Source organism: Amblyomma americanum, chromosome 5 (assembly GCF_052857255.1).
Source record: "Amblyomma americanum isolate KBUSLIRL-KWMA chromosome 5, ASM5285725v1, whole genome shotgun sequence".
Lineage (NCBI taxonomy): Eukaryota > Metazoa > Arthropoda > Arachnida > Ixodida > Ixodidae > Amblyomma > Amblyomma americanum.
The window spans coordinates 65223243-65249756 of record NC_135501.1 but is presented as its reverse complement, the minus strand read 5'-3'; the positions used below and the strand labels follow the sequence as shown (position 1 = coordinate 65249756).

Genomic DNA, 26514 nt, shown 5'->3' with positions numbered 1-26514 from the left:
GTCGGAAAGCTTTCGCTTTAAAATTAGTAATCACATTCCCTGAAACCTCCGGCTATATTTCTGCGGCCTCTGTCATCTTTTCCCGCTTACCTTGCACACACGTGGAGTAGTTGATATTATTTACCGTGCATATTTTCTTGATACCCATCTTTGGAGATACCAGGTGTTTCAGCGCAGGATTTATAAGAAAGAAAATTGTTTGTGAAACGCTGGATCGGCTGCGTGTTGCAATAAAAAACAAACGGCGTGGAAAATTGACCAATGGGGTAATCTTGCTCCACGACAATGGCCGTTCCCACGTATCTGATGTGGTCAACAAGTGGGAAACGCTGCAACATCCGCCATGCAGTCCAGTTCACATTTTCGGGCAATGAAAAAGAACAGCTCAAGTGAACCAGATTCGTGTTAGACGATGACTTGAAAGCGTCAGTTAAAGACTTTTTGAAGCAGCAACCCAAGGAGTTTTACGAGACGGTAATCACGCGACTCGTCAGTCAGTGGGACAAGATGTCTAAATGCTCATGGAGAGCACATTTAAATAATTGCTCCGTTCGTCATATATTCGCATTGGCTCGCTTTCGTTTGACTCGCTCTCGTATTTCAGTTGTACCTCATAATACGACTATTTCTCGTGTTGCTGGCTGACGAATAACTCCTCGTGTGCACACGATGGTATTCTTAGGCCTTCTTGAATGTTTAGTATGTAATGGGCGAACAATTATTTATACGTTGCACCACCAGCAGACATGTAAAAGGAAACATTAGGACGGCTTCCCGCCCTTGTCTGGAATTATTGCACTAGCGACAAAGGAGCGCACGTACGCAGGGCCTCCCGGCTTGCGTCGTTTCGCCTCCATTTTGCGTTCTCTATGTGCAGAATTTTGACGCATCTGACGGTGTACCAGAACCTTCGCTCGTATCAGAGGCGATTGTCATCTGCCTGTATAGGACAGCGCAGCCGCTAGGATTCGGAACGTTGGCGCTCAAACCCTGCTTTCGACGCTAGTGTCCGAAAAAATTCAGGGGGCACTTTGTCGACCTAAAGTGCGGTGAGGCGAAAGCCTTTAGCGCGGTGTTGCTGCTTGTGACACTGATGTGTGGCTAACATGTTCATTCAGTGCACAACTTTTTGTGAATCTTAAATGCTGGAGACACTGGAGGGCGTTTGGGAGGCATCGGACTGATTCGACGCCTTTCCGCAAACACTCTCCAGCGTCATAGACAAGGAGAACTACATATGCGTTGGCAAGAAGTAGTCGTTAGCACGCTTGGCTGCGGAACGAAAGGATTGTGGTTAGAATTCCATCATGCACAAAGGTTTTTTTCTTACCGAGTTGAAGAGCGTAACGGACGGAAGGACGCATGAGCCATGAAGGGCTTTCGCCTTATTATAGGTTGGCGGGAGCCGCTTTTGAGCTACTGTTTTGCAATGTGATCACATTTTGGTTCAGTGGCCCCTGTCCCCTCCGCACCGTGATATTCACCTTGCCCTTCCCGGCACGCCACGCGCGTACTAAACGTCTTTCTCGACCTCTCGTGATCGTGCCACACGTAGCGTGCCCCGCGAACTCCACATTTTAAACACGGTGTTAAGCCGGCGCACGACGAAGAGGGCTTCTTCTTCATAGTGCACTGACCGAACTTATTTAGACACAGCAGTCAACCGACATGATTTACATCGAAAGCATATACGTCTTAACGCAAATCAGGAACCTACACATATGACAAAGATCGTTATATAAATTTGAGGTGGAAGCGCACGAACTACCGAGCGAAAACCAAATGATCAAGATAAGGGCACGGCGGGGGAGAATATGAACAGAAGTATCATCAATGGGCATCAAAGTAACAACTTGCCAAAATGGGCAATTTATGTCAAGCCTGAAAGCTTAAGGAAAATCAACCGACGCGTTAAAAGTGTATTTAAATATGACAGACAAAAACTCAGGAGTAAATATGAAATATCCTTCTGCAAAACATGTATTACTGATCGCAATTTCTATGTTATTTATTGTTTCGTTTGAGGAGTGCCTTGGAAACCTAGAATTCAAGACTCAGTCAGAACCAATTAAGAACTTATATGTGAGTCATTGCTTTCTTGTCATAGGTTGTTAGAAGTCTTGAGGTAGGCTTCACTTGCCTACCAAGGTCTTATCTTTTAAGGTTATTTTTAGAGGCATTGTGACATGTGCAAGTTCTGCTTGCGGGTGCACTCTGAAACAGACCGAAGTAATAAAGCAGAATGGCTTTGAACATGACGTGTTTGGGGAATAGTGGCGCAGTATGCAAATGTAGCAGCCTTCCGCAATGACCCTATATTTCTCTTAGCACCCTTCTTTTTGCACAAAACTGAGGCTTTCAAAATCAGCTACGATTTGTGGTAACCCCGAATAAGAATACAATATGCGAGTCGGGACTAAACAGCTCTTAGCCTCCTACGCACTTGACACAGGTCAGCACTAAACCAGGGATCTTCTACAATCGAGTGCTGTACTAAGATCATTAAGTCTAATGGCAACGCGTGAGTTCCACTAAAATACTTCCATTAAACATTAAACCATGCACTATTAAATTCCTGGTCAATAACTTACTTGAGCTGTGGCTTATTCGTATTGTAAATTTGAAATATAGCGTTCTATGTTATTAATCGGTCGCGATTTAGTTCGTTTTAGCATGACCACAGTTAATTTCATGAACATAAGGCTTCAAAAATATTGTTATTTGTCCACTTTAGAGGAGAACAGACAAGAAATTGTTATTGTCCATGCCGGAATTACCACCTCCTGGTTGTGTTATAAGCGCTAAGCGTTAAAAGTATTTTGACAGGATGGCAGATACAGCGAGTACCTTGCTTTCATGTTGAATTGCGTAACAGGTGTAAAAGTGAAATAGGCTGAGAGAATCTAGCATGCTCAAATGTTTCCATGTACTGGGCTCACATGTTCATCCTGAGATGAAAATGATTGTTACGAGTCAGAACGTATATGAAAACTTCGTGCGGGTCTGAATGCCAGCCTGGTGTGTCTGCAGGATTCTCCGCTTACGGAGGCGAGATGTGGGAAGAGAATAGACGCTTCTCACTCAAGCTTCTTCGCGAACTGGGATACGGCAAGTCAGGCATGCAATCGATAATTGCTGTGAGTAGCACCCGGCTGCTTCTTTCCACCATTCCAGTTAACAATGTTTCTTCCAGCACCATCTTCCAATACTCGTATATTCCATGGGTCAAGCAACTCGGGACTGAGGTTCTCTTACGTTAACATTAATTTCTTTTGTCCCAAAGCGTTCACGGTTTGTTTATACCACGAAAGTTGTGCGAGGGTTATATACTTGTGAGCGTCACGTAGTTGCTGTACCCTGCGCTCAATTCATTTACAAACTTCGTTGAAAGCCTTGTAGCCTACGAGCCTACGACGTCTTGGAACGTTTCAGCCCAGCCGACGACATCGAGCTCTGAGCTCAGAGACGCAAGTGTTTTTAGGTGTGGCAAAAATTAATTCAGAATGTGCGAAACAATCCCAGTGAATTTAGAACTGAATTCAGACTATTAAAAACTACAGTTGCGGGCCACCGTCTCTTTCTTTCACAGCAGCAGAAAGAAGGCAGGCTTCGATACTCATAAAAACTGTGCAGCTTAATGCAGAATAAAAGCTCACAGGATGGACTCCTCCTGTAACCCGAATTTCACCGACAGTCTCGGGGGTCCGCAGTGCTGAATCGTTGCGCCCCACATCGTTCCTCCTCGGTGTCGGCGGCATGCACAGTCTTTGTCAAATATAACCAGGCTGCCATGGTTTCCTTCTCCCATCACCCCAAGTTTAACCTTATAGTAACGTTGGCAGAAATAAACGAAAATTTAATGGTGGACTCCAGAGAGGCAGTAAGGCAAGTCCCCCACGTGCCCATGCCCAAATAAGCCATATATGGACCACTCAAAATTTGCCTTTGGAATGACCTTGGCCGAATTTGACCGCCGGTGAAGCTGGGTGTGCTCGGATGGAAGACGGAAATGGAATTGGCTCACCTTCAAAAATGGCCTTGGCCCACCCCTGAGATTATGGTGGCCCACTATTGGAAAACACCTGGCACGACTCAAAAATGGGCTTGGCCCACCCCGAAATTTACGTGGCTCACCTTATAAAAATTTTAAATCAAGATGGCCCACGATCGGAATCGACCTGGCACACCCCAAAAATGGGCTTAGCACACCCACGAAAATTTTACAGTGGAGTTCACGTACGTTTGAAACCGACCAGGGACACCCCCAGAGTAGGCTTACACAACCCTGAAAATTAGGACAAAACACCATGCTTTTTCACAATGATTCGTGCTTAGCAATGCTAAACTGCTAGCCATTTTTTGCAGCTATCTGCATGTCAACATGTTGTGTCTCCTCATGACGTATAATGTGTCCTTCTCGCGTACGGAAGTGTCCACTTGTAGATGCAGTATTACTTCTAAATATCTCTCTCCAGGGTGCTGGGATTAAAAGCCTAGGCAGAACTGGTTTATTTCTCAGCCTTCTTGCTTTTTATCTAACGACGATCGTGAGCGATGAGACTTTGAAAGTAATACTCATTGTGGCGTACGTATAAGAGGGGGAACCAAAAAACAGCCTGATTTCGAAGAGGTCTTCATAATTCAAGATCAGCGTCCCCCTACTAAGCGGAGTTAGTTGAGTTAGCGGAGTTAGTTCTCTCTGTCGCGAGTCAGTAGCCAGGCGGACATTGTTGTAGAAAGTTGTGCGGGCTTGTGTTGTTCAGTGCCGCGAACGCAATTAAACGCCTTTTGCGAAGCTAGGCTGTTACCACAGTGCACAGCGAATCTGTTTTAAATTTTTTTTTTCCGTTTAGACAAACAGCCACACAAGAACATGAAATAAATAAATCGCCCTTTATGGAGTCCGCAAGAGCCGTCTCAAGTTATCTAACTTTTTTGCGATACAAAAGAGGATAAATACTCGCTAAATACCGCCTTAATTCTGGGCGCCCTTCAGCAAGTTCCACCGACGAAAATATAGGAAAAGTTCGAAAAGAAACTACAAGGATTGTCGCTACACAACTGACGAGACTTCAGAAAGAGCAGGTGTCAGTTCGAGATCTTGTCAGCGGATTTTGATTTTTGATTTCAACATACGAGTTACCGCGAGGTTTGTTCCTCAGTTACTCACACAGGACCAAACAGTACGCGCTTGCCTTTGTGCCAAGGCTTGAAATATCAGAATGAATATAAGCCAAACATTCTTTCTAAGGTCATCACGGGCGTCGAAAGTTGTGGTATATGGTTACGACCCTCAAAGCAAACAGGCTTCCAACCAGTGGAAGACGGCCAATTCACCGAGACCAAGAAAGCAAGGCAAATGAAGTCAAATGCCTGCAGAATGCCTGTTGTTTTTTTCTTTATGTGAGAGGAATCGTGGGCCGGGAAATCGCTGCTTCCGGTCAGACGTGAATAAAAAAATTTTACTTGTAGATTTCTAGGCGACTGAGAGAAGGTGCGAAAAAAAAACGCTTGCCATTTTCACCTGATTGGCTTCTTCATCACGGCAATGCCCGGTTCAGATAACTTTGTGACCCTGCATTTCGCTTCCCTGAGATGAACTGTTGTTCCCCACAACCGATTCGCTGAAACTCGTCTCCTGTATTTTTTTTTAAGTCCTGCCAATGAAAAAAAACATTAAAATAAAGAGATTTGCCACAGCGGAGGAGGTGACAACAGCTTCGCAGGAGGCATTCAACAGCATCAAGTTTAATTATTACCAGAGATGCTTCAAACAGCGATAAAAAAGATTTGATAAGTGTATTCTTTAAAGCGAGGGTACTATGAAGGGTAATCCCACCTGTAGCATTCAACACCTCAACTCAACTCAGCTCTACTCTGAAGGAAATTGAGTGCCTATTGTACGAAATGTAAATAAATCTTCATTTTAAACCAGTCGAGCTTTTCTGGGGCCCCCGTGGTAGATCGTTAAAACCGAAAGCAGGACGAAAAGCAAAGTGTTTATCATACAGAAAAAACATCACTTCCGTTGCCTAACTTTAATCAACTGATAAACGCTCATTCCCAGGACGGATGCGAACAACTCATGATCCGCATAGCCGAGGCTGGAGGTCAGCCCCTGGATCTCTTCCAACTAGTGCTCGCCAGCGTATGCAACAACATAGGCGTGCTGCTTTTCGGCCGCCGATATCCTTCTGGGCACGTCAAGCACCAGGAACTGGTGAAGTCTATCCGAGATGAATTCATGGCGAGCCGGAGGAAGAGCATGGTGTGGCTCCTGCCGTCGGCCTTCATAGCAGTGGCAAGACGCCTGCCGTTCACGACTGCGTCAGCGGTTCACAAGACTATGAAGTCCATCGAGGCATTCGTGAGGTAAGGCTTGTTCAATCCACTGGCATGTAGTAATAAACGAATGAACAAGACCAATTTAACTAGCAGGAAATATTAGCTCTTCGGATTTTCAATGTGCGCGAGCCGTGCGTCGGGATTGCATTAGAACCCGATCGATGCGCGCATACCAGTCAACTAAGCCGGATTTTAAAAACGTGCTCATACTACACAATATATATCTTGGGGTACTTGCACACAGGCACTGTTCTTGAATTACAGCAAATTTAGGTAATTTCCTCAGCACCCCACTCGTGCCCTCCATCGAAGCCTGGTGCGCGCCGTACCATCATACCACAATCGTCGGACGCTAAAACCATAAGCCCTCAGTGAAAAAATTGGCCATGTAAAGATAAGAGGTTTTCCTCAAATACAGAATAAATCTGCCTCACAAAAATAACCATCTAACTTCCTTTGTAGTGCGGTAACGGACGAAACCTACTCGTCCCTGGACGCAGGCCACACATGGCAGGAGGCCCGCATTTACCGCCTGTGCCGTCAATTGTTTAGTGTTGTCTCCTTTTGGGCAGCGAGTTAAGGCTCAAATTTCTCCGCTCGATTGCACCCTACAGACCGAGCGACGACCGGCGAGTTCTGCCCGTCCAGGGCGCAGACTACAGCTCTCACTTGCCTTGTTTATCAGCGCTGGATATCCAATGAAAATAGTCGCTCGCAGGACACAAGCTACTTGCGAAACTGGCCTATGAAACGCGCTAGTGTTGAGCACGAGCTTTCGGTACATCATTGCGCCTCCTCCACAGGAGGTAACACAACATAATTTGGCCCTACAAGCTGACCAGCCTCTTCATCGTGGCGACATCCCTCCAAGGCTACAATAACTTGCAGCTGTAAAGACGCAAATCAGACGCACAAGAAATGTGGACAGGCAAAATCTTTGTCGACACAGCGTAGCTCCAAGCCAAGAGTTCGAGAGCGTTAGCTTCGTCTTCTTCGCAAACTGAACTGCGTAAGCTTCGTCTTCTTCAGCTTTCTCTCCTTCGGCGGCACTGGCCGCTGGAGCAGCAAACCCCAATTGTGTGTCTTACAATACCCCCGGGGAGAAAAGGCGCCATCCTGGCGGCCTAAGGGCACGAGATGATAGCGGGGTCGTAGTAGGGTTTTAGGCGGTCAAAGTGGACGATTTTTCGGCCGCGGCGCCGATGATCAGGCGAAGGCGTGAGGGGCTCGACGAGGTAGTTAACTGGAGATGTCTGCTAAACTACGCGATAGGGGCCGTGGTATTGCTTAGCAGTTTTGTTGACAGGCCCGGGTTGGAGGAGGGCACCAAAAGCCAAACTAAGGAGTCAGGAAGGTAAGCCGGCGGCAGACAGGTAGAAGTGGCGCGGGCACTTTTCTTACGGTACTGATCGTGGACAGTAAAGGAACGGGCGAGTTGACGGCATTATTTGGCATGCGCAGCAGCTTGAGAGACGGTCGTGAATTCGGAGGAATCTGGGCGGTAAGGGAGTATGGTGTCCATAATTGAAGATGGCTCCCGGCCGTAGAGAAGAAAATACGGGGAAAAACCAGTAGTTGCTTTCATTGCTGAATTGTAAGCACAGGTAACGAATGGTAGAATGCGGTCCCAGTTGGAGTGATCGGATGAAATGTACTTGACCATCATGTCGCCGAGGGTCCGTTTAAAGCGCTCGGTCATGCCGTTCGTCTGGGGATGGTAAGATGAAGTTGTACGGTGGACGATGTGACACTCCCGAAGAAGGGCCTCCAGGACGCCGGACAAGAAGACGCGACCTCGGTCGCTGAGCAATTCCTGAGGCGCACCGTGGCGAAGAATGATGTTTTGAAGTATGAAACCGGCGACGTCGGAGGCCGTTGCAGCTGGTAACGGGGAATTTTCCGCATAGCGCGTGAGATGATCTATGGCGACAATGATCCAACGGTGCCCAGCAGAAGTGCTAGGAAGGGGGCCATAAATGTCGAGTCCAACACGGTCGAAAGGGCGGGCCGGACAAGGTAAAGGTTGCAGAGAAGCCAGTGAGTGCTGTGGTGGATCCTTGCGCCACTGACTTTCGAAGCAAGAGCGGATGTACTGACGGGCAGAACGGCACATGCCTCGCCAATAATACCGAAGACGTAGGCGGGTAAAAGTTTTCAGCAGGCCGGCATGAGCGCATTGCGGGTCGTCATGATAACTGGCACAAATAGCGGAGCGGAGATGCCGGGGAATCACGAGCAGACATTTGCGACCATCTGGTAGGTAGTTGCGACAGTACAGCAGCTGGTAACGCACGACAAAGTGACGGGCTTGACGACGGAGTGCTCTAGAAGGGGGGCTGGCAGAGCGGTTGGCTAAGATATCGAGAATAGAAGCTATCCAAGGATCCCTGCGCTGCTCAGATGTCATATCAATGGTATTGAAAGAAGGCGTGAGGCTGGAAATAGAGGGTTGGTCGAGTTCAGAGGACACAGGGGAGCGTGAGAGGGCGTCAGCGTCGGAGTGTTTGCGTCCGGAGCGGTAAATGACCTGAATGTCGTAGTCTTGTAATCGGAGAGCCCAACGAACGAGGCGGCCGGAAGGATCCTTGAGTGACGACAGCCAGCAAAGGGCATGGTGATCTGTGATGGCAGTGAACGGGCGCCCATTTAAGTAAGGGCGAAATTTTGTGATCGCCCAAATAATTGCCAAACATTCTTTTTCCTTGAAGGAATAATTAGTCTCCGCTTTTGTGAGTGCACGGCTTGCGTAAGCAACGACGTACTCCTTGAAGCCAGGTTTCAGCTGAGCAAGAACGGCACCCAGACCGATGCCGCTGGCGTCCGTGTGGAGTTCTGTAGGGGCGGAAGGGTCGAAATGTCGCAAGATCGGAGGGGAGGTGAGAAGATGGCGCAGCATGGCAAAAGCTTCGTCGCATGCAGTGGACCAGGCCGGTAAGTCGTGGCCGCCGGCGAGAAGTTGTGTCAGTGGGGCGATAATTGCAGCAAAATTCTTGACGAACCGACGAAAGTACGAGCAAAGTCCAATTAAGCTTGTAAGTCCTTTCTGGGATGTGGGCTTCGGGAAATAAGCAACTGCTCGTAGCTTGGAAAGGTCCGGGAGGACACCATCCTTGGACACGACGTGGCCTAAGATAGTCAGCTGTCGGGCGCCAAAGTGACACTTCTTCAAATTAAGCTGCCGGCCAGCGTCACTGAGACACTGAAGGACACTCTCAAGACGAAGAAGATGATACGGAAAATCCGGGGAGAATACGACAACATCGCCCAAGTAGCAGAGGTATGTTTGCCATTTCGGCCCGCGTAGGATGTTGTCCATCATGCGCTCGAAAGTTGCAGGCGCGTTGCAGAGACCGAAAGGTATCACATTAAATTCATACAGCCCATCAGGTGTGATGAAAGCTGTTTTCGGGCGATCAGCTTCGGCCATCGGGACCTGCCAGTATCCAGAGCGCAGATCTAACGAAAAGTACTCTGCCCCCTGCAGGCAGTCAAGCGCGTCATCTATACGAGGCAGGGGGTAGACGTCTTTCCGAGTAATTCTGTTTAGCCGGCAGTAGTCGACGCAGAATCTAATGGAACCGTCCTTTTTCTTGACGAGTAAAACGGGAGAAGCCCACGGGCTGTGAGAGGGCTGGATCACTCCACGGTGTAGCATGTTGCTCACCTGATCATCAATTATGCGGCGCTCAGCGGAGGAGACGCGGTAAGGGTGCTGGCGCAAAGGTCGATGTGTTCCAGTGTCGATATGATGGCGAACCGCTGTTGCACGACCCAAGGTGTCTTGACGAGAATCGAAGGACGCGGGGAAGCGCTGAAGCAAGGCGACAAGCTGGGAGCGTTGGAGAGGTGGCAGAGCGGCGTCGACGGAATCGGCAAGCCGGTCGGGTGAGGTCTGATCGGTTGCGACGATGGGAGGAGTGAGGGCATTGATGTCATACGCGGGGGGGGGGGGGGGGGGTCATCCGAAACAGGTGAAGCGTCGTCGAGATCGATGACATCAATCGTGACAAGCGCTTCTCCCCGAAATAAAGTGGTCGGGATAGGCAACGGGTTCGCAACGTACAGGGCGCTACAACCACCAGATATTGTGAGCACAGCATGCGGGAGCATGAGAGATTTGCGGTGCGCACAAAGGGATGAGGGCGAAAAAAGGACAGTAGCGTCAGAGAGTGCAGCACAAGTAAGGGGCACAAGAACAGAAGAGAAAGCCGGCACGTCGGTGTCGTCTGTGGCGAGAATATGCGCGGCAGTAGCAGGGGAGGCGTCCACAAGAGCGTCACACAGTGGCGACAAATCAATTTGAGCACGTGCACAGTCGATGATTGCGTGATGCGCGGACAGAAAGTCCAGAAGCGTGAATTGTTGGGCGAGTTGGTACATGTTGACGTGAAAAAACGAGCGAGAAAAGACGCAAGACCAGAGGAAGACGCACACAGACTGTCGCCGGCGACAGTCTGTGTGCGTCTTCCTCTGGTCTTGCGTCTTTTCTCGCTCGTTTTTTCACGTCAACAGAAAGTCCCAACCGAGGATGATGTCGTGAAAGGAGCGGGCAAGAACAAAGAACTCAGTGGTGTAGGAGAGGCCTTGGATGATGAGGCGAGCGGTGCACGCTGCGAGAGGTCGAATTGGGTCAGCGCTGGCGGTTCGAAGGGAAATTTCAGAAAGCGGCGTCGTCACTTTTTTTTAGTTTGCGGCACAAGTTGCGGCTAATGATGGAAACGGCAGCACCAGTGTCAATGAGCGCATGAACAGGAACACCTTCAACCAGCACTTCAATAATGTTCACAGGAGCGGAAATAGGGCTTGAGACGGTCGGTGACGGCGCAGTTCTTGCCTTTGGAACTGCGGTGCCTAGTTTTCCGCATGGGGGGGGGGGGGGGGGGGGGGGGCTGGCGACTGGCGGCGCATAGGAGAGACCGAACGGCGGCAAGCAGACGGCGACCGGGGGGTTCGGTGGTAGGAGTCGGAGCGATAAGTAGAGGGATGCTGGGGCAGATGAGAAGAGTCAGGTGCGGAGGGCACGGGAACGTCGTACGTCGGCGCTCGCCCGTAGTCGTGAGGACGGGATCCGTGGGTGCGGCACCAACGGGCCACATGACCAGCGAGGCCGCAAGTATAGCAAATCGGGCGGTTATCTTGCGTGCGCCGCGCATTCAGAGGGCGTGGAGCGGTGCGAGGCAAAGGCCGGTGAGGGTGAGGCATTGTAGGAGCGAGCGGCTGGTCAGGAAAGACGGTGCAAGGTGGTGCATATGCAGGAACAACCGGCTGAGGTCGTGGCTGGACGACAGCTTCAGCATAGGTCAGCGGTGCAGTGACTACAGGAGGTGGATTAGCGGGCGGCAGGACCTCTGCAACCTGCTCCTGGATGACACGCTGAATGGAAGGCGACAGCGTTGGCGTTGGAGCGGGTGGGCAGGTAACCAGCGATAGCTGGCGGGCAACCTCCTCTCGCACAAACTGTTGGATCTGCGAAGAAGGGTCGACTGATCGTGAGCAGGACCGCCGACACCCAAACTCAAAAGGGTGCCGTCCGGGCAAATGGTACGGCGGGTGACAAGACGCTGTTTCCGGAGCTCGTCATAGCTCTGACACAAAGAAACGACGTCGGAGATGGTTTGAGGATTTTTGGACATTAATATCTGAAATGCATCGTCCTCAATCCCTTTAAGAATGCGTTTGATTTTGTCCGCTCCGCTCATGGATGGATTCAGACGCTTGCATAAATCAACGACATCCTCGATATAGCTTGTTAAATTCTCGCCGCTCTGCTGGGCCCGACTTCGCAACCGTTGTTCGGCACGAAGTTTTCGGACAGCGGGGCGGCCGAAGGCATCGGTAAGGCTGGTTTTGAGGGCCGCCCAGGTAGAAAAATCGGCTTCGTGGTTGCGAAACCATAAATTGGCGACGTCGGTCAGATAAAAGATGACGTTTGTCAGCTTGACGCTGTCGTCCCAATTATTATAGGCGCTTACGCGTTCATAGGAGGCTAGCCAGTCTTCGACGTCGGTGTCGTCCGTGCCGCTGAAGATCGCAGGGTCGCGCTGACGCACGAGACCAGAACAGACGACGGCGGCGGGAACAGTGGAGCCAGGCTGGGGCTGGGTGTCAGTCATCGTGGTAGAGGCTGGTAAGGTGTGTAGATCTTCAGGTCCGTAGATCCGTAAGGTCTGTAGCTCCAGGGTGGGAACAGGCAGCACCTCCACCAAATGTAAAGACGCAAATCAGACGCACAAGAAATGTGGACCGGCAAAATCTTTGTCGACACAGCATAGCTCCAAGCCAAAAGTTCGACAGCGTCAGCTTCGTCTTCTTCGCAAACTGAACTGCGTCAACTTCGTCTTCTTCAGCTTTTTCTCCTCCGTAGTGGGTATGTGCCAGCAACGTCTGAGGCCTTCCTTCCTCCGGCGGCACTGGCCGCTGGAGCAGCAAACCCCAATTGTATGTCTTACACAGCGTATATCGTGGTCCAGAGTTAATGTAAAAGTAAGATTATTTCCTGTACCAGAGTAGCATGTTCTAAGACGTGCCCTACAATGTGTTAGTCGCACTCCTTATTCTGGCCCACTAGCAGCTGGAAGAGCCGTCTACGCACGCTTCTGAGGTTGACGTGGTTGTTTGCTATTGGTGGAATTAGCCTTGGAAATGTTCTGCCGGCAATTGCTCCACTGTAGAGACCCTTAGACGATAATTAAAATCAGCAATCTACATTGACATTTTGGGTAGCGCGATCACTCTTAGTTTCTGCTTTCGCGACTTCGCGTGCCGCCACCATCAACTGCTTCTCTGCCTTGATCTTGAGAGCGTGGTCGGCGTCCTTGCTGCTATTTCTGCTCGACAGGACACCGCGCTCAGCTGCTCATCTTTTTCAAGCTGGCCAGTGCACTCAGCGTCCCTGGCTGCTTGATGGTCCGCAGCGTTCGCCCACTTCACATTCGTTAAGACCCTGAGCAATCCCACCAAAAACCGAGGCCGAGGTAGGCCATTCAGGAACAGAGAGCGAACAAACAATCATTTTCATAAGAAACCTGCATTTTAAGCGCGGGGAAACGCGTCCGTAGCGATTAACGCCAAGAACATATCATCATCAGCAGCAGCAGCAGCAACAGCCTGACTATGCCCACTGCACGGCAAGGGCCACTCCCATGTCTTCTCAATTCACCCAGCCGTTTGCCAGCTGCGGAGACCGTATCTGCATCTTCAAACACCTATCGCAGCCTACACTATTTACGTCGCCTACACCCAACACATTACGAGGACAGATGTCCATGGTGCGGCGACGCCCAAACCCAACTACATATCACATGAACATGACCCCGAAAATCCCACCATCTACAGCAGCGTAATGCGGCCCTGGAGCTGTGGGACATGAAGCTGACCAGCGCACGCCTCGACGACCAGGCAGCGTTCCTTCTAATCGCCAGAAGGCCGGCAGAAACCTCCGGAGCCCTGCACAGAGGGCCCGCCCACATGACTTCAGCCACCATTCTCTTTAATAAACGTTTACTCACTCACTCACTCAATCCCTCCGCCCTCCGCCAGCGGGACCCCGTCCTCTTCAGCGCGACTGACGACCACGATGCAGAAGACGGGGTCACGTTCTACGAGCCAGTGAGCATGTACAACTGGGACGACGCTACGAAATTGATTCACGTCATCTTCTATTTGACCGGGGTTGCGAACCTGTGGTATTTCAACCATGAAGGAGACCTCACCACGTGAGCCACCTTCGAAAGCAACCTCTTCGAAGAGTTCGATCGTCCCGCTGTCCGAAAGCTGCGTGCCGAGCAACGCTTGCGGTAACGTTCGCAGCATTCGGGCTATACCTTTACGAGCTACATCGAAGATATGGTCAACCTGTGCTCGAGCGTCAACGCCCAGACGTCCGACGCTAACAAAATCAAGCTTATTATGAAGGGTATCGAGCAGAACACATTTCCAATGCTGCTTCCTTGAGATCTCCGCACCGTTTTAGAAGTTCTCAGTCTCTGCCAAAGCTACGACGAGTTGTGCAAGCAGAGGCTCCTCACTCGCCAGCCCGTCGCGTCCGTCGAGTCGCAGGATGGCTTGTCTGCTGCACCTGACCATTCGGCGCTATCGCAATAGCTTAAAGACTTCACACGTGAGGAAGTTGCTCGCCAACTCTCTCTTCTGTCACCCCACTCCGGGACGTCTCCATACCTGGCGTCCGACCTTTGCCATCTCATCACCGATTTTCAAATAAATAAATAAATAAAAACATGTGGCTGAAGCCCTTCCATCGGACCAGGCCGGCTGCACCAGCACCGCAGCCTGCTCCTGTCGCTGTCCATTGACCTACGCTGAAGCCCTTGGACGGCCGAGGCCACCTAACTGCTCCTCAGCTACTCCCCCTCAAGCCCCTGTGCCTCCGGCCTCTCAACCGACGCGGCCTTTTTTCCGACCGCTACCCCCCCATCGGAAATCTCTGGCGTACAGGCGAGAATCATCCCATTTTTTTATTCTTGCAGATTGCCTGGTATGTGACCTAGCTTTTTCGTCGTCGTATGCTAGTATCCCCGCTACCTCCCCGAGGTGCTGGCTGCTGGCCTCCTCAAGCTCAATACTCAGCGACCGCAATACAGACAACAATACCGACAGCTCCGCTTACTCCAACAAACGCTTACCCTCACTGCGTCGCCGCTCCCTCTCTCGCTCTCTACCGCATGAGGAAAACTAGACGCCGCCGTTCCTGAAGCGACAACTGCGCCGCCAGCGAAATGTCCAAGGCCTTATTGCTCTCAATCTTATCGAAGTTTTTGTAGAGGGTGATTCTGTTCTGGCGCTCGTCGATACCGGTGCTGCAGTTTCTGCGATGGCTGCCACCTTTTGCCATTCCTTGCGAAAAAGTACAATATCACTTTCTGGATTCTCGCTGCGCACGGCAAGCGCGCAGTCTGTTGAGTTGTTAGTGATGTGCACTGCCCGAGTCGTGATGCAGGACGTTCAGTACGCAACTGAACTCGTCATTTTGCCAGCGTGTTCTCGTCACATAATCTTTGGTTGGGTCTTCCTGTCGGGACATAACGCCGTTATCGATTGTGCTCGTGCTAAACTAGAGTTCTTTGCGCTCAGCGATTCCTCGTCGGCCGCTGCCCATTCTTCTTCTCACAAAGCCATCGTTGCCGAAGACGTTGGCCTGGCTGCGTGCTCTTCTGTTCTTGTGCCCATCACTTGTGACTTTCTTCGCCACAGACCCGTACTTTTTAGGCCATCTCGTCCATCCGCCTCAAGTCACTGCTCCTATTTTACGCCGTACTCACCCTGTCAGCTCTCCTTACCACGTTGCTTGTGACAAATACGTTTGCGTATGTCTCCGCTGTGCGCCGCGGTGAATGTCTCGGAACCGTGCAGCCCATTGATTTCATTCTCCATCGGATGAGAATGAAAATCCACCGTCCCTCGCCGTCAACGGCCTCAGCCCGCCGGTTACCGCTCTCGGCACTTCGCCTACCGATGCTTTCCTTCGTTCCATTGACGCAACCCTTCTTGCACCTCAATGCAATCAACTTCTTGCACTGCTTCATCAGTTTCGCTCCTCCTTCGATTCCCATCAACCTGCTTTGAGCCGCACGTCGACTGTCGCCCATTACATCGACACCGGTGGTTATGCCTCTCTGCGTCAGCGCCCATAAGTGTCTGCGCCACTGAGCGCATTTTATTCAGGAACAGGTTGTCTCCATGCTTCAGAGCGGCGTGATTCAGGTCTTTCACAGTCCCTGGGCCTCACACTTGGAACTCGTGAAGAAGAAAGATGGCTCCCTTCGTTCCTGCGTTGATTACCGCCGCCTCAATAAGATAACACGGAATGACGTTTAAGCTCTCTCAAGTATTGATGACGCTCTGGACTGCCTGCAAGTTGCGGAACTCTTCTTTTCTCTCGATTTGCGCTCTGGGTACTGGCAGGTCCCCATGGCAGCCGACGATCGCCCAAAAACCGCATTTGTGACCACTGACGGCTTTATGAATTTCACGTCATGCCTTTCGGCCTCTGTGATGCTCCGGCTACTTTCGAGCGCATGATGGACACTATTTTGCGCGGCCTGAATCGTAATTCGCGTCTGTGCTATCTGGACGACGTCGTGGTCTTTTCGCCACACTTCCAGACTCATCTGCCTTGGCTCAAGCATGTCCTGATCTGCCTGACAGACGCTGGCCTGCAGCTGAACTTAAGATACGTGTCGCTTTGCTGCTCGCGAATTGACCATTCTAGGCCACGTTGTGTCAAAGGAGGGTGTCCATCCCGATAGCGCCAAACTTTGTGCTGTGACTGCTTTTCCATAACGTGCTTCGATCTAGGAACTGCGCAGCTTCCTATTTTCGGCGTTTAATTCGGAACTTTGCAGCGATATTTGCCCCGTTAACTGAGCTCCTTGGCAGTAACGTGGATTTCTCGAGTCGGTCGCCTGCATGCATGAATGCCTACAACACCTTGCGCAATCTCCTCACGGCGCTGCCAATCCTGCGCCACTCTGACCCGCAAGCTCCAACCGAAGTAAACAGTCGTATTTGGCTCGGTTCTGTGCTCACTCAGCGCAAATCTGGATGCGACGAATATGAAGTTGCTTACGCCAGCCGCACCCTGACTAAAGCCGAGTCCAACTACTCTGTAACGGAAGAAGAGTGCTCGGCCGTTGTCTGGGCCCTCGGCAAGTTTCGCCGTTACCTCTATGGGCGTCCTTTCGACGTGGTCACGGACCAACATACACTTTGTTGGCTTTCATCGTCAAAAAATTCCTCCGGCCGCCTGGCTCGATAGGCTCTCCGCCTCTAGAAATATGCCATAAGAGTCGTCTAGCGGTCGGGCCGCAAGCATCAGGACGCTAAGCCTTCTCACGCTCCCCTCTATCGGCCGAGATTGCCAGCATCTTTACCCGCGAAGCCACTGCGCCTTCGCTCACCATCAGCGGCATGCCTTCAGAGAAGCGTAAATATCTTAGGATTTCCTCTCTTCTCTACTTTCTCTCCGACCCATCCACGGTTCCGGCATCCCGCACCCTTCGCCGCCAAGCTTCAAATTTTTTCATTCAAGATAACCTCCTTTATCGGCGTAACCACAACCATGATGGATGCAAATGGCTTATCGTCATTCCTTGTCACCTACGCTCCAAAATCTGCAACTGTTTCCACGCTGACCCACAATGCGGTCATGCCGGAGTATTAAAGACTTACACTCGCATCCGTTTCAGGTTCTACTGGTGCGGCATGTACAACTTCATACTCAAGTACGTACGTCCGCTTGTGCCCGGCCTGCCAACGCCGTAAGCAACCGCCTTATCGCGCGCTGGTGAGTTGCAACCGCTACCCTGTCCGTCTCGTCCCTTCGACCGCGTTGGAATCTATTTACGCGGCCCTCTACCTTACACCGCCACTGACAACCGCTGGGTCATTGTTGCAGTTGATCACCTGATCAAGCATGCTGAGACCGCAGCGCTCCCTGCTACGGCAGCTCGTGATGTGGCGTCGTTCATTCTGCAGGGTTTTATTCTTCTCCACGGTGCTCTTCATGAACTGCTCAGTGGCAGAGGGCGCGTATTCTTGTCTGGCGTCGTTTAAGCTCTGCTCGCCTAGTGTAATATAATTCATCGGACCTGCACCGCCTACCATCCACAACCAATTTGCCTATCCGAACGCTTTAATCGCACCCAGATGACATCCTGGCCATGTACGTGGCTGGCAACAACACCAACTGGGACCTTGTTATCCCCTATTATAAAGTACGCCTATAGCACTGCTACACAATCCATCACCGGCTTCTCGCTTTCTTTCTGCTTTAAGATTTTCCTGCTTTACGACCGGCATCCATCCGCTCCCATCGACACAATTCCTCCCTACCGCCCTGCCACATCTGAGTGTACAACTGTCTCTCAAGCTGCCCAGCACGCCGAACACTGCCACCAGATCGCAAGGTCGCTCACGACAAAAACTCAGGGACGCCACAAACACCGCCATGACGAAGATGAGATGGTGCTATCCTTCCCACATGGTTCCCATGTGGCTGCGGATACCCTCCAGTACTCCCGGCCTCTCCAAGAAACTTATTTCTAAATATCATGACCGCTACCGCGCCCTTGACGGCGCATACCCTGTCAGATACATTATTGAGCCACTAACGCCGTCTGCAGATCTCCGCTGCCATGGCTGCGGGACTGTGCATGTTCAACGCTTAAAGTCGTACTACGACCTTGTGTATTGTAGGCACCTTTAGCCGCCAGTGTGGCTCCTTTTCTCCCCGAGGCCATTGTGAAGAAAAAGATGGGCATTAGCCGAGCCGCACTGCCATTGCTCTGAGCGAGACCCTGCTCAGCCTCACCGGCGGCGAACCACCGCTGCTTTCATCGTCCACAGCGTCACCAAATAAACCACTCTTACATACCTATCATTTTTCTTCCCATAGCTCGCTGCGTTGGCCTTAACCTGAACCCTTCTCGTTAACCCCCACTTTTCTGCCCCATGGGTGAGTGCCAGTAATATACAGCTGTTGTGTACTTTCCCCTTGAGGGATATGGTAAACTGCCATCTATGACCTAAGAGAGCCTGCCATATGCGCTCCACCCTATGCTTATTCTTCTAGCTATATCCCTCTCATAATCCCGATCTGCGGTAACTACTGCCCTGACCACCTCCAGTACCTCGTTACCAATTTTGAATTGTGCTGTTGCATTGCTAGACTGTTGAACATTACTTCGGTTTTCTCCATGTTAATCTTTAAACCCACCTCAGATGAATCCCACATTACTTAAATATTCTTCATTAAGTCTTATTCCTTAGTGTTCACAACCCAGGTCTCTGAATACCTCATGTATAAAGGCGATGATAGCATTGACGAGATCATGTCCCCTTGGCTGACAACCTTCCTTATTGCAATTTTATTGCTGACCTCTTCGAAAAGTTGGGCGCCTTGTTTACAATTTAGCACATCTTAAGTAAGAAAATGCGACAGCATTTAGGTTGCCTGCTATGGTTTCTACAATGAGTGTCTAATGGTCCTGAAATTTTCCCGCCAAAACTCGTGTTTGGAACCGGTTCCATTATTATTATATGATATGCATGAGTCATCACCTCAACTGTTCGCATATATAGCATTAGATTATTATATGAGATAATACTAATCCGACCAACTAATGAAATTGAATCCTGCAATTGATGCACTGTGGAGGTTGCCTAGGAGACGACCCCGGCCACATTTATTATACTTGGCGACGTAGTGATTGGTGGAGCAGTAGCGGCATCGTCCGGCTGAGGCCATGGTTGCGAGCGTTCTAACGTGCGGGAGTCCACCGCTTCATCTTTATTTGAGGTTGCGCTGCACAACCTTACTTCATTTTCTGGGGTAGGCCCACTTCCAAAATTCTGGGGGCCATTTGAAATTTTGAGGCGAGGCCAATTTGAGTATAACCGACAACAGGGCGAGTTGGTGAACAGTTAGCATGCTTGACAAGCGCGAAGAAGCGCGGAATAAGCAAGAAATAGCACAGCGTTTTGTTTGTGTGCGTATTTCTTGCTTAGCCATTGTTTCATTGCGCTGTTCAAATATGGTATGCCAACTTCCAAATCTTGGGGGTCCTCAGATTTTCAAATTTGGTGGTGCACTATGATTCTTCCACTTGTCGTCGCTCGGTGTCGATGACGTCACGACCCCGTCAACGGCATTATTAGATCGCAGGGAGTCCTTTCATTACTACTCGCGCAGTGATTCACCGGTTAAGCGATGCGCCACTGTCCCAAGTGGCTGCTTTAAGCACGGCCCCCTTGTGAGGGCTTGTGAGTCCTATGTTGCTTTTCACGAGCTCTCGTAAGGATCATGCGCAGCCCCACGTGAGCCGATCGGGTGGCAATTGCATTGAATTCATATGAATTAGTTTCACTGCCATGTACCACTGGTGGCAGGTGGCTCATAACCGGGCGGGCTGGTTGTCACGCGCGATGGTGGCCAGTTTGTGATTGTGGCACAAGGTCAGGTGACCTCTCTTGGTCAATCATAAATTTAGCCGCTGCCTGGTGCGGTGGGCCGTTTGCTCACAATCTAGTGGGCAGGTTGTGATTCCGTCACAAGGTCACGTGACCTCTCTCGACCAAACAAGAAATTTTGTTACGGAGAAGCCTGAAGTTTTTGTGAGACAACTTAAAGGATATCGCACTAATGTGTTTATTCGACGTTTTAGCCACCGTTCACGTGCTTCCTCCATGTATTAAAGAGGTATTTCGTGATTAAGGAAACAGTTTCTCGCATTCTCCGTATTAGTGTCTCTCTTCGTCCCGGTTTGCTGACAAGGTGCACAGAGCTTTCTCCTCCCTTGTTAACTTTGTGAGCGCATTAAATAGTAATGCTTACCTAACTAGGCTCAGCTCAGTTTTCGACGTAAGACCACCTTTCCCACCGTTTTGTCACCTTTGTGTGTGGACAGATAAAGCTTGCTTTGCGGACATCGTGAAGCGTCGTGAGGACTTCGTTTTCGCCGGCTTCAAACCGTACCCTAGAGTACCCTTATAGAAGACGCTTCCTAGTGCTCTTTTCTTCGCATTCTCCTGTACGGCTGCACGGCTGTTACCGCTGAGCATTGTAAACCCAAAATGCACCTGCAAGACATCGGGTGTGACAAGGACGACAATTACATATGGCCTTCTCCTTTGTTTCATTTCGGAGCCAAAGTTTTATAGCAGACAGTGGACATATCGATGCGAAGACGTGCAGTTATCCAACATAACATGGTTATAGCAATTTAATGTCAAGAAAGTAAAGATCTGGTTAACTGGCTTTAACAGTTAGGCATACTGAAGACGGAAAATAATGTTTCATGGTATTCACACGTAATGCTCTGAGTTGTTATCCGAAGGCCGCTTGTGAAAAAAACTAATTTATTAGCGTCACAGGCCACCTGAAACCTCAAACAAATGTACTGTAGTTGTTACAAGAGTAAAAACAAAGCATGATGAAGGTAGGTAAGCACGTCTTGTGTGAAAAAAATTAGAGTTCGTTCCCGCCTAAGTTTCCCCAATATTTTACTAACATCTTCACTAAACAAAGTGTAATAAGAGTTGTGCCGTTTATGTTCCTCTGCTGAGGCTCGCTTACGCTCAAAGCATATCATTTCAGGCGCAGGAGAATATGTTAATAAAGTTTAAAATTATTTTTTTCTTTTTTCGCAATTCTCCTCTGTAAACATTTATAACAGCTTTGTTGTTTCACTGGAGACTTTGGAAATGCTTGCTTTCCTCTTAGCGTGCATGAATGCTTTTAAGAAATCTTCAATGCAGAAAAGAGCGCCAGCAGATTGAAACTAATAACGATTGGAACAAACCTGACAACTGCATGAAACGATGTTCGTAAATCTCATGAGGACAAAACTACACTGTGATTCTTTTTACAGACAGCAGATCCACTGTCACACGGGAAATTCGAACGCTGGCAGCCGCTGCTTCATCGAAAAATACTTATCGCAGAACAAGATAACGTGCGATCAAGACAGCTTTGCTTTTAATAGTGAGTATCACAAATCATTTACAAAACTTGGGAGTGCGAAAGTACTCGGGAAACTGTGTTCACGTAGTCTTAGTAATGTCTCTCGTGTGCGCTCACTGCATTGCTCGAAATTCTGAGGCCCGTTGGTTCGCGTCCACTGCCTACAAAGCGAAGAATATTTCTTCCGAAAAAGAAAAGGCACCGTTATTACTCAAGATTCACACACACCACTGTTTCCTGTTTCAAGCTTCGTTCACACCACTGTTGCAGATTAAGTAATTAGTCGTGAAGGTAAGACACCACATGTCTCAGGCTCGGGTTTCGCAGGAACATGCCAGGATTTTAGAAAAAGAATTTGAAGAGTGCCAAGTGAGATTGTAAGCTGCCTGCAAAAAGATGGGTTTTGTGCAGGATATTTCGCGATTGTAAATGTGTGAATGTAACGATAAAACAGCCTTACCCTCTTCAGAGTACCGCCGACACGGATACTGAAAGGACACAGGAATTACGCTGAAGATCTGATGTACGGTTGGCTCCAGGAGCTATCATAAGTGCTACCAGAACCTTCGAATACTCTAGCAAGTCGAAGTTGAAAGAAAAAAGGTGTTGGCGCGCGAACGCAATTGGGACCACAAACAGCTTCAAGACTGTGACTCTCAATGCAGAAGTGCAATTGAAATTATACGGACAAAAAATCCTCGGCCGTAGCTTGGTCACTATGCCGCTCGGCTCGTAGGCCCAAGGTCGGTGGGATCGAATTGAAGCCGAGTCTGCCGCATTTTGATGAAGCTGAAATGCAAAAACAGCCATGTGCTGTGCGAGGTAAGCGCATGTTAAAGAAATCGACCCGAAGCCCTAGGCTATGGTGTCTCCCATAGCCATTGTGCAGCGTCGGGACATCAAAACGCAAACATGACACACAAAGAAAATCGGCACATCAGACGCATATTTGCTACTTTCCTTGGCCGAAATCGCCAGGCTGCTTCGCTGTTTTCGCTTCGAACGACGTGTTTAAAAAGCGAGCCACCGACTGAACTCTTCCGCTGAGTTCCGATAAATCTGAAAATTACCACTGTCCCATTCGTGCACCTCCCGATGTCTTTCTTTACTGAATTTGCATGCCTTCACGTCGTAAACTCTTTCCCACGCCAGTAGTATTTCGTGCGCCAATCTTTCTTTATTAGTGACAATCATGCGTAGTACTTGTCTTAGGCCCCAAATTCAACGCACCTTGCGAAAACCAATCACGAGGTAGAAACTGCAGTAGAAAATATTAAAACACGAGGAATTAGTAGTACTCAACATACCGCTCAAGCGTGGAAGAATTAACGTCACCTAACAAATGCATAAGGGAGACACCAATACAAAACAGAAACCGTTATAAAAAAATGGCAGTGGCATATCTCGGCTATTCTAGGATATATTCGCACGTAGCGAGAGGTACGTTTCCCAGGTTGTGCTTGTTGTGGTCACAGTATGTTAAGCAAATAGTGACATTAGGCTCCATCTCGGCGGCTATGCGCCGTCTATTACGATCGGCAGTCTGGCATCTCCGTTTGGCAAGCCGTACCTCTCTTTTTTCGGGCGTCTCCGCTGCCCTCTTCGCCTTCTTGCGCTCATTCTCTCTTTGTTGAGTAGGCAAGTGCCAGGCGACAACCTCAGGATCGGAAGAGTTAGTCTTCTCTTCTCTATACCGCCGTTTAGCAGCGGCTGGATTCTCCGTCTCTGCATTCATTTCAAACGTTGTGATACAGCCCCCCATTACACCTCCGTTTTTTATACGCAATGATGCGCATGCGACGCGCGGTTCGGGTAATAGCAGCGGCGTGCGGCGGGCGGCGACGAAGCGCGCGGCTCCGACGGTGGAGCGGGCGCGCGGCCACTGCGACGGCGTAGCGCAAGCCGCACCTGCTGCTCCTCTCCGGTTGCCATGGTAAAGGCGCATGCGCCCATCTTTCCTCCCCAGCAACCGAGAAATGTTCGACTGGCAGCGCAGTGTAGCTCTCGCTACAAAAAAAAAACAGTTCACCACGGTAAGCTTCAGAGGTAATGCTCTCAAGGCTCTTTAGAGACACATAGGCCATAGGCAAAGCGAAATTTAAAGACAAAGAAACTGGTAATCGTGCACCCATGCGTCTTAGTAAGCTCTAAAGCTGTAATTGCGTACCCGCTATCCACGCCATTTCGGCGCGAGAACAAAACCGGCGACATGGCAATGGAAATATAGAGGTCTCACAAAGGTCCACATTTTGCTATCTCATTGGATCCAAGCAAACGCCCGAGGCTCCCTAGCCTTCTGAACATCCCGCGCCTAAATCCAGGTCTGCATTCGGTGTTCTGCTTTGAGCCAGTGCGACACATCGTAGTTTCTTCAGGCTACGATCTCTAGTGCCTGCAACTACAGGTCCATGGTGGTTGCCGTCCGCAGTCTGCTTGTATCTCTTGTGACGCTGCGCGAAGCAGTCTATTTCCATGGGATCCGCCGCTTGAGTTTCCCCACCATGAGAGTGCGGCCAGCACGGTGCGGTTCTGTAGGCCAGATTGCCTGCTATTCCGGCCTACAGCAGGGAGTTTTCGCCTTAGGCTGTTCTACTCATCGATATATTGTTTTCCTTCTTCGCTGCATGACGGCGCAGCCGCTAAGGGGGCTTGGCGGTTTCGGAGAAAGTTGCAGTGAGTTTATGAGACAATCGATTCACTAGAAAAACTTTCAAGGCAGCGCAATCCTCCTCACCCCGCCATCGGAATTAGAAGCTTCATGGCTAGCCCTGACTAACGTTTCCAGCACTGAAATCGCATCCAAGGTTCTCTCTGTATCCGCCTTCGCAACGGCCTTATTAAAAGCGACAAATTAGACGTCAGCGTAGTTGCGACCGCTAACTTCGGAGGTGTTGAGAACGTACACTCAGTAAAAAAAACAAACTGGAGACTATAGAGCCGCACCTTGCATTGTCCGCCACGGCTCATTCCTCACTTTTCCTACCCTTTCACCCGAAAGACGAAATTTATTTTTTTTTTCTAAGTGATGCACTCAAAGACGGCGAGGCCTCCACGTAACCACGCAGCAGGCGCAATTCTCTCTTGACATACAGAACCAAGCAACGTCTTTAAAAATTAACGCACGGTTTAACATGCCGAACAGTGGAATATCGTGCAGTAGGACTAATTTAGTTGCGGTGGGCCCTTAAGATCCTTAGGTGCTAAAAGCCTTTGACTATAAAGGCCTCTACTATAAAGGCCTTTGGGCTAAAGGTCATCTACCTAAACGTATTTACCATGAAGGCCTTCACCACAAGGGCCTTTGCCGTGAAGGCATTTACGTTGAAGACGTTCGCCAAGATGAAGGCCTGCCATGTGCACACCCCTGTCACGATGTCAACAGCCCAGTGGGCATGTGGGTGGTGGTGGAAAATATAATTGTTAAGTTGTGGGGAACTTTGGTCTGGGAGTGGAGCCCTTGGGCCCTACTGCCCTAGTGGCCGCTGCAGCCCGAGCGACCAGCAGGCGCTGATCCAACAGGTCGGGCGACCGGAAGGGACGCTCCCATTTGATGCCGCCTGCCACAAAGCAGGCTTCAGGGGCGTACGTACAGTCGGGGACAAAACTCCCTAGATCACGTGTTCCTCAAACGAACCCGATAGCTCTGCAATTAGCTTGTGGCTGGGTACCACACTTTTAGAGGTGAAAGCAAAAATTTTGTTCTTTTATCTCCGTAACTGTCGTCTCCAGCCGCCGGCTAATAGCAGAGCTATCGGCTTCGTTTGAGCAACATGTGGTCCAGAAAATTTTGTCCCCAACTGTACGTATGCTCGAAATCGCAAAATGCGGCGGCAGCGTTTCGATGGAGGCGAAAGGCAAAGGCGCCCGTGTTCTGTGCGATGTCAGTCCACGTTAAAGATCCACAGGTGGTCGCAAATTATTCTGCAGCCCTCCACTACGGCACCTCTTTCTCCCTTTCTTCTCTCAGTCTTTCCTTTATCCCTTCCCATACGGCACGGCTCAGGTGTCCGCCGAGATATTTGAGACAGATACTGCGCCATTTCCGTTCCCGAACAACCGATTTTAATTTAATTTTTCTAGCAGTGCTACCCCAATAAACCAACCCCTTACGGCGCCATCTTGGTTCTGCTGTGCCAGGTTTCGTACTGCGCGCTACGCACGTGGCGCGGTCTCGGTGTGGTGGCGTACCGACCGAAATAATGTGACTGAAATGAAAACACGCACCGCACATTTGTTTTTCTCGCAGAGCAGGAGCGTTCTGACTGCAGTGAGTCTTACGCATTATGCAGAGCAACTGCGACTGCACAGCGATCGACCGGTTATGACCGGCTCTTGTGTTCCTCAGTGCACTGCGTGCGCTAAAAAAGAGACGGCGGGTGTTTTGTTTGTTTGGTTTTGTATTCGTAATTTAGGGTATTCGGCTGTTGTGTTGCGTACGGTTATATTCCATTCGCTCTAAAGAACGCAACGGTTGCTCACAAGGCCGCGAGTTTCTCGACTATATCAGCAGCTCAAAAAATGAACCGCAAAATTGATAATAATATTACTTGTGCGCAGTTGACATCCGATTTTCCAACTCTCTCTCGGACTCGCTTGGCTTGTTACAGCATGAAATGCATCGAATACCACGTAGTAACGGCAGAACTTTTCATTCAAACTCTCCGCAGCTATACTCCTGACAGAAAACTCCT

General features: G+C 49.9%; 1 protein-coding gene across 7 annotated transcripts in view; it reads left to right on the top strand.

The window, feature by feature from the left end:
- LOC144132500 (cytochrome P450 2J1-like) overlaps nucleotides 1-26514 on the top strand; it is a 139978-nt gene that overhangs the window by 43351 nt on the left and 70113 nt on the right. For 6 of the 7 annotated variants that reach the window (XM_077664960.1, XM_077664961.1, XM_077664959.1 and 3 more), the window contains 3 exons: nucleotides 3031-3137; nucleotides 6068-6372; nucleotides 21732-21844. In XM_077664960.1, the coding sequence (XP_077521086.1) occupies nucleotides 3031-3137; nucleotides 6068-6372; nucleotides 21732-21844 (525 nt within the window). The remainder of the gene's footprint in view (nucleotides 1-3030; nucleotides 3138-6067; nucleotides 6373-21731; nucleotides 21845-26514) is intronic. The other variant, XM_077664964.1, reaches the window with a different exon arrangement.